This window comes from Triticum aestivum, chromosome 5D (genome assembly GCF_018294505.1).
Source record: "Triticum aestivum cultivar Chinese Spring chromosome 5D, IWGSC CS RefSeq v2.1, whole genome shotgun sequence".
NCBI lineage: Eukaryota > Viridiplantae > Streptophyta > Magnoliopsida > Poales > Poaceae > Triticum > Triticum aestivum.
Genome location: NC_057808.1, coordinates 490,794,739 through 490,802,731, shown reverse-complemented (window position 1 = coordinate 490,802,731; position 7,993 = coordinate 490,794,739). Strand labels below are relative to the sequence as shown.

The 7,993-nt window shown below is 52.9% G+C and overlaps 1 protein-coding gene across 1 annotated transcript; it reads left to right on the top strand.

Annotated features, from left to right (window-relative positions):
* The first annotated feature begins 2,329 nt into the window (after positions 1 to 2,329).
* LOC123125677 (uncharacterized) lies at positions 2,330 to 3,862 on the top strand. The gene has a single exon (XM_044546149.1). The coding sequence runs from the start codon at positions 2,373 to 2,375 to the stop codon at positions 3,036 to 3,038; it is 666 nt and encodes a 221-aa protein (XP_044402084.1). The 5' UTR covers positions 2,330 to 2,372; the 3' UTR covers positions 3,039 to 3,862.
* Positions 3,863 to 7,993: the final 4,131 nt, after the last annotated feature.

The following is a 7,993-nucleotide window of genomic DNA, read 5'->3' as shown; positions in this document are numbered from 1 at the left end:
CGTGTTGGAAATTGATGATGTCGCTTTGAATGATGCATACTGAACGCAAAAATAGGCTGGAGTTCAAATAAGTTTTAAAAACATTGAAGTGCCCGTGTAACAGATGAGTTCTCGTCCGAAATCCTGATACTCCGAAAGATATTGTCCAGTTTGTACACGAGGTGCGTCCAGTTTTCGCCGTGACCCTCTCTACTCTTTTGCACATGCTATGCGGGTGAAATGATGATACCATACTAAGTTCCAACATTTTCAGAGTTCATTTTGTAGTGATTTTCAATTTCACCGTCATTTAGCTCTCTAAACAAATCGGTAAATGACTGAAAAACAGCAAATGATGTCAGAACGTGTTGGAAATATAGGACGTCGCTTTGAATGATGCATACTGAACGCAAAAATAAGCTGGAGTTTGAATAAGTTTAAAAAAACATTGAAGTGCCCGTGTAACAGATGAGTTCTCGTCCGAAACCCTGATACTCTGAAAGTGATTGTCCAGTTTGTACACGAGGTGCGTCCAGTTTTCGTCGTGACCCTCTTTAATTTTTTGCACATGCTATGCTGATGATACGATGCCAAGTTCCAACATGTTCAGAGTTCATGTTGTAGTGATTTTCAATTTCACCGGCATTTAGCTCTGTAAACAAATCGGTAAATGACTGAAAAACAGCAAATGATGTCAGAACGTGTTGGAAATTGATGACGTCGCTTTAAATGATGCGTACTGAACGCAAAAATAGGCTGGAGTTCAAATAAATTTAAATAACATTGAAGTGTCCGTGTAACAGATGAGTTCTCGTCCGGAAATAGAGTCTTCTTTTCCAAATCAACACGATACACGTCATATCTCATCGAGCAAGGCTGCCCGTGCACAAACATCAACTTTCCACCATTGTCCACCAGGGGGATTTGCTACACTTACGGACTCCATCTTATGCATTAGAAGCTACAGGCTGACATGGCATCAGTTGTTTAGGAATCAGGAGGACCCACGGCTGAAAGCACGGGAAGGAGGGAGATTGATAGGGGGACAAGTACTCCCGTAAGCCCCATCCGTGCGATTCTGCCCGTAAGTCTAGGATTTTCGGTCCACCAGGTGCGCTGTATAAGTCACTGTGTAAATTGGCTTACGCAGCTTTGCAGCCACCTCCAATCGTGGGTATGTGCTCGTTTCCAGTACCATGAGGTTGTCCTGGATGGCACAGTAGAAGCGACCCGAGAACATGGAAGGAGTTGTATATGGCGAGCTTTTGAACTGTATTACCTTCCAACACTTGTCACCAGGCTTGGCAATGCCTAGGCGCCCGAGGGAGGGGAAACAGAGCACAAATGATACAGGATCAGGGACAATGAAGGAACCCCATGCTAATATTTGGCCATTAAAAAGATCATAGTGATGGTCTGAAGACAGCAACGTAGTCACCGGGGGAAGCTCTATGATGAGGCGTGTGAGCGGATTTAGTAGTTGAATGTGGTTGTACTCATCGAGCAGGATGAGGAGGCCCTCGGGGGTCGACGTGAGTGTCTTGTGCCAGAGAAGCACCAGGAGATCCACTTCTATGGTCTGGCCAGTGGAGAGGTTGAGAAACCGACGGCGGTGGGGAATGGCAAGTTTCTCCCGGAGCATGATCCAGTGCCGAGGATGAAGACGGCGGTCGAGCTCGTCGACCCCTAGCGGATCGATGCCACACTGCCGCCAAGTGCGGCAGACAGCACGGAGGCGGATGTAATCGGCCACGTCGTGGGCAAGGACGTAATCAGCGATCAGTCCAATCGGCCCCATCGGAAAGACTCGCCCAGTCCCTCCTGTGAAAACACGGATCAGAAGACCGAAATCAGATAAATTTCATTGGAACCACGTGAACAAACGATGCACGTACCATTCAGCCGTAGCCACGGAGCGGCGGCCATTGTGCACCGTGCGTGGGCGCTTTGTTCCCCAATCACAAGAAGGCTTCGTCTTCGTCGTCGTACGGGCGAGGGTGATGGTTGGGGCGGAGGAGGAGAATGAGCAGCCCTGGCGGTGCGACGGGGTTCTGGACCGGCGCCTGGCGCGCCCGTGAGACTGTTCCTCCGCCATCCGAGTGCGCACGCCTGTAAACCGGGGGTAGTGTAAGTTCCCTGTGTGTTCTGCGATCTGTGCGTTTATATGCCCGATATATGAATCTCAAAAATAAGAAGGCCGAGTAGGGTTGTGGACGGATACGTCTCCGTATCCAGCACCAGGCCAAGTAGGTTTAGAGTCCGTGCCGTTTTGGTGTTGCACCCACCCACGTTCGTGTGTGCATGTGTATATATATGCACATACAGCACGTCGCGTTTGTGGTACCAGGCCGTGAGATCGTGGGAAGGAAGCCAACACCGCCAGGCGCGTATCGATGTCGTCGCCGGCGCCGCCTCTGCTCCCCATCGCGCCGCTGCACGGAGAGAGCGGCTACCTCCGCTGGAGGGAGTCGGTTTTGCTCCGCCTCCACACGCTCGACGTGGCGCACGTGCTGACCGAGGAGCGCCCCGCAGACGAGAGGTCGGCCGCCGGCAAGCAGTGGGCGCGTGCGGACGCGATGTGCCGCGGCCACATCCTGGCCACGCTCTCGGACCGCCTCCTCCAGGTCTACGCGCCCCACGCCACCGCGGCGGCCGTGTGGCGCGCCGTGGCGCGCACCTACGACCTGGACATAGCGGTGGATGATCCGACATACAGCGTGCCCTATGAGAAGGCCGTCAAGTTCCGGTACGCGGAGGGCGAGCCCGTGACGGAGCAGCTCGCGCTCCTCGAGGGCTTGGCCACCAACGCAGAACTAAATGACACTTGCCTGTGTCTCATCGTGAAGGATCAGTTCCCGACGTTGAGAATGGCGGTCATCAAGCGCAAATACCGTGTGGGCGTGGACAAGCTCTGGGAGATCGCCCGGCGGAAGGAACTGGCTGCCAGGGTAGAGTATGTTCGCAATGGCAGGTACGCTCCGCCGACGACATACGCGCAAGACAGCTCCTCCTCCTCAGATGATGATGAGCGGTGCCCGATACGGCGACGGAGGACGTGATTCAGATCATCAGATGCATGCGGCGAGCCTGTTGGAAGGAATCTACTCGTAATAAGCTTGTGTTAGATGAGTCTGGCGGAAACATTGCTTTTCGATCGTGCATGTGTCGGCTTGCATGCCAAGTCAGTCCGTGCTTGAATTCTGCTTGGGTGCTGACAACGTAGCCGAGCCGAGTAACGGAGTAAGGTTTAGGACCGAGTTTGAGTAGTCAAGACGTTTGATCGCGTCCAAAGAAATAATGAAAACAACGTAGTACTTGAGATGCATGCCTCTACGTTGGTTCGATTGTTTGGCATGGGTTCACGTGCGTTGTTTTTCTGCAAAGTTTTAGAGCATCTCCAACAGAGGCGTAAAAATATCGAGCACTAAAATAGTTTTACAGCGCCACTGTAGCACTTTTAGCGCGATGCGGTCAACAATGATTTTCCAGATCCCAAAAACACGCGCCAAAAAAACATGCAGTGCAAATTATGAAGCGTGCGCGGTCCGGCCACCAACATTTGCAGCGTGCGATATCGCTTTTTAGCGCGGGCGTTATATTTTTTTACGCGCGCACTATTTTGCAACATCTGCTGGAGCGTCTCCGGCGCTCAAAAAGGACGACTTTTAGCACGCGAAGCAGTTTTTGGGCGCCTGTTGGAGATGCTTTTAATGGGTCATCAACAATGATGTCGGAGTCGCCCTCTAGGAGAGAAGTGATGACGACGATGTTGTGGGCAACCTCAGGGTCAGGGGTGTATGTGGGTCTTGTTGATGGCCAGGTCGGCCAGTATGCCCTATCTCATGAGCGTGTTCTAACAGTATTCACCCGTATATCTCGTTCCAAAAACATACGGAGTGCACTTCACATCCACATTAGTGTGCGGCTGTGATCGGAAAATATGGGCTCTCTCGTATCGTGTTCACCATTTCCACGTCTTATGCTACTTGTTTCCACTAGTGCAAATTGAGTCACACACGGTTAAAAATCCTTATCGCATATGGAGATGGGAAGTCGTCTTGCGATGATGTGTGATCGTCACACGTCTTCGCTTAAGAAATGTGTGTAATTGTTCGCCAAGTATAGACGGTGAGGCAATGACAAACGTTTGTGAACTATGACCTACTGCAAACAGTTTTGTCCATGCAAATGTGTGCGATTTCTACCATCGGCGTACGCTTCGTTAGTATAAATTTATGTGATGTGTCATGCCATCACACACATTTCGCGTCTAGTTTGCGAGTGGGATTACGTTTAGCATCGGACACTGTGGCTTTAAAGCACACGTGTGGGATGAGGATCCATCACACACGATTGAAAATGATTGTAACAGTCTGATGTAGGTACAGTCATGCACGTACCGTTGTTCCATAACATGTGCGATGATTAGTGCATCACCCACGGTTCTATTCGCATCAATGTGTTCTTTTTTATTACATTACACATGGTTCGGTTCATATTAGGGTACTCCTCGGTATACCCGGCATTGCCTCCACCGGGTGAATAGTTAGCAAAGCCTCCACCAGAGTCGCCTCCTCCTCTACCACGACCGGGACCTCTCCCCGCACACTTGAACCAGCTGGCTCACAGCTCTTTAAACACAAGCCATGTTTCTTATACAAATAGCCTAGATGGCAGCAGACGGCACTCCAATCCGGCATGAGTTCATACTTGATGCCAAAGATCTGACATTAGTTGTCCTTGACCATCGACATGGCATTCTTCATCGGGTTATGCACATTGATCTTGGCTCCGCATAAACGAACTCTCCGACCTCATGCCAAGGATTTCATCATTGGCACAAAACCATCAGACTGGTCATGGATATGAATCTAGATCTCCAGGGTATTGAGCTTGGTTTCTGCAGCTTTGTGAACCGATCATAAGGAGCTAGCAGAATTGCGTTGCCACGGTAAGTCCAAGGACCTTCCTCCATAACTCTCTCCCCATCACCAAGACATGCAAACTGCATTGTCAACATATTATCTTCAGGGGGCTAGATTTCCACATCTTGAGCAAGATCCCAGGCCACACACATATTCTTGAAAAACCAATACTAGCTAGGGGTTAACCATGTGCACTTCAGCTATCACCATCCAGCGGATGGATTCCAAAACGGTACATAGCCGCGACCTTACAGTCGCACACCCACGCCAGTCGCCGCCTGCAGATCCGCGGCTACCGCACCCCACCACCGCCGGATCCACTTGCCGCACCCGCCTGTCGGCCGCCGGGCCGACGAATCTCGCCACCGCCGCCCCCTTTTCGCCAAAATCCAACGTGCCACCGCCCCATTTTCCTTCGAAGATCGCCGCGCCACTGCCGCATCCGCATTGCCTCTCCTCCTAGCCGCCGCCTCCTTGCCATTTCGCCGAAGGGCAAGGGAAAGGGAGGAGGTCAAGGGTGTGCACCCCCGGCCCTCTGACAACTACGACGTGGAGTTCCAGCACGACGGCTAGAGGTACTGGCTGGACACGTACCTGACGACCAACCTTGCTGCCCGCGCCTACGACGTCGCAGTGTGGAGGCTCGGTCTCATGCACTCGAGCCTCAATTTCCCGGAGATTGATTCTCGGGTGGGCAGAGCTCGTCGGGCCACCGGTGACAATCGAGTCGAGCCCGATCAAGCCGGTTACTCGCATTGTGGTCGACGAGTGGGATAACATCAGAGATCGATGATGAGGCGATGGCGGCGGTTGCTAGGGCACATCAAGAGTATGTGCAAGCCGAGATGGAGTTCTGTTGGAAGAGGGACGCCGAGCAGTTGAGGCGCAAGAACGATGACGAGACAGGACCTTCGTCATCATAGGGTAAGAAGAAGAAGAATGCAGGAGCCTACGGGCAACGTCAATTCTGACAGCAAGAGTGATGGGTCCAATGATATTGACTGGGACAATCTATAGTGTTCGTAGTTATTTGTCATAGTTTAAGTTGGTAGTTTAGTCGCATGTCGTATTTGAACTATGTTTGTACTTTGCATGTTTGAGCTTCAGTCAAACTATGTTTTAAATATGAAATATGATCGAACTAGTTCAAATCTTCGTTAAAAAAATTGTTTTTGTTGATTGGGGTGTCCTATTATAGGGCATTTGTTTTCTTTATTGAGGGAGCTGTTTGGTTGCTGGCTTGCTGCCCATGTTCGCCCCGCCAAATCGTGGGCCAACCAAAAAATTGACGGCCAAATTGGCCGCCCTGATTTTGCCGACAATAATTTGGCGTGGAATCAGACGAAGGGAGCGGGCAAGCTGGCTGTGCCAAAAAATCGGAAGTGATCCAAACAAAAAACCTAGTAGAAAAGCAGTTTTCGTATCTATTTTCTTTTATAATGCAGACCCGCCGAAATCGCCTGGATCGCCGAAGCCTTCAACGCGGTCCTGTATTGATCCGCGGAATGGTTCAGACGCGATTTTTCCCGCAAACCGAAGACAAACGTGAGGAGGTTAGCGGGAGTCCGGACCAATTGCAAGCCCGCTTCAGACCACCCTGGCCTACCAAAAACCTGTCACCCGCCCCTCTCTGCGCTTTCCTTCCGATGCAGGCGCCGCTTAACGCGCCACATTCATGCTAGCGCAGAGCACGCGGAGGCCGACATTGATGCCGCAATGTGGCCGGGAGGGATGGAGGGCGTCGCCGACCGACGCGACATCTCGACGGCCGCTACATCAATGCGGACGCAGGTTCACGATGAACCAACTCCGACTGGCCTCGCCGCGGCTATTTAAACCGTGCACCGGAGAAGTACCACCCCATCCCCTCACCCGTCTCCGTGCCCGAGCCTTTCCTTCCCCTTTTTTGACCCAAGCTCCGGCGATGGCGATGTCGTGGTGCTCCGCGCCGGCTGGCGGAGTAGGCGGAAGCTCCTCCTCCGGCGGTTCTTGGCGCCACCGCAGACGCTCTCCGGGCCCGTTAGCGTCCACGGCGGCCGGCTCCTCGGCCAAGGAGGAGATCGTCATCTCCTCCGGTGATGAGGAGGACTACCAGGTGTCGCCGCATCAGTCGCAGGAGCCACCGCAGCAGCCGCCCCGACTCCTCAAGGAGGCCGCTCTAAAGGACAAAGATTTTGTCCGTCAGATCGAGTTAATGAAGGAGCGGTCGCTCCATTACATGGGGCCGTCGCTGCCATCGCCGACGCGTGAAGGAGGAGCCGGCCTCCCCGCCGCGCCACCGCGTCTAGACCGAGCCGACATCCTTGCTCTTGCGGTTCCTTGGGCTCGAGGGGCGTCGTGACTCAGGCGGAGCGTGCGGCTCAGCAGCAAGAGCGGTACGACTGGCGGAATGCTAGTCGCCGCTCCGTGTTCGGCAAGAGCGACATGGCTCTGGACTGGGTTCGCAATGACCCAGACCTCGCCGCCGCATGGGCGCTCGACCGCTGCGTGACCACCGCAGAGACGGCCGCTAGGCGTCGCCGCCTCTTTGACAGCGAGCTCACCAAGATCGCCGAGGAGTGGTCGCTTCTTGACTGCTTCGCCAATGCCGGCCGCGGCAAGACCGCCGCCAGGGCTCCGAAGGCCACATCGGCACTCTGCACGGCGCAGCAGGACGCAGAGCGGCAGGTAGCCGCCAGACATGGCTGCCGCGGCCTTCCGGCGCCGTACCGCCGCTAGAGGGACCACGACGACGGCGGTGCGGCAAGGCAGGGTGACACGCGTACGAGGTGGTCGTCCAGTATAGGATTTAGTTTTTTTTCTATTTTTTTAGTTAAACGGTCGAAATATCGACAGTTTTATGTAAATTATGTCCGAACTTGAATGAAATCCGTCCGATTTGATCGAATTTCGTGAGGTTGGTTTGAATTGTTGATTGGACGTATGCGGACCGAACAGGAGGAAATTTGCGGGTTGTGGTTCTAGACGCTCTAAAGAACGGACTGGATTGCCGAGCAGAAAATTGAACTGGACAGGTGCGGTTTGGTTTTACGCGAAAAAAAAATCAAAACAAAAATAGCGTGAACCCGTGGGTTCAACCAACACCGGTC

Bases quoted from the DNA above. Each gene is read 5' to 3' on its own strand.
- LOC123125677 (XM_044546149.1), top strand. From the start codon at position 2,373: ATGTCGTCGCCGGCGCCGCCTCTGCTCCCCATCGCGCCGCTGCACGGA.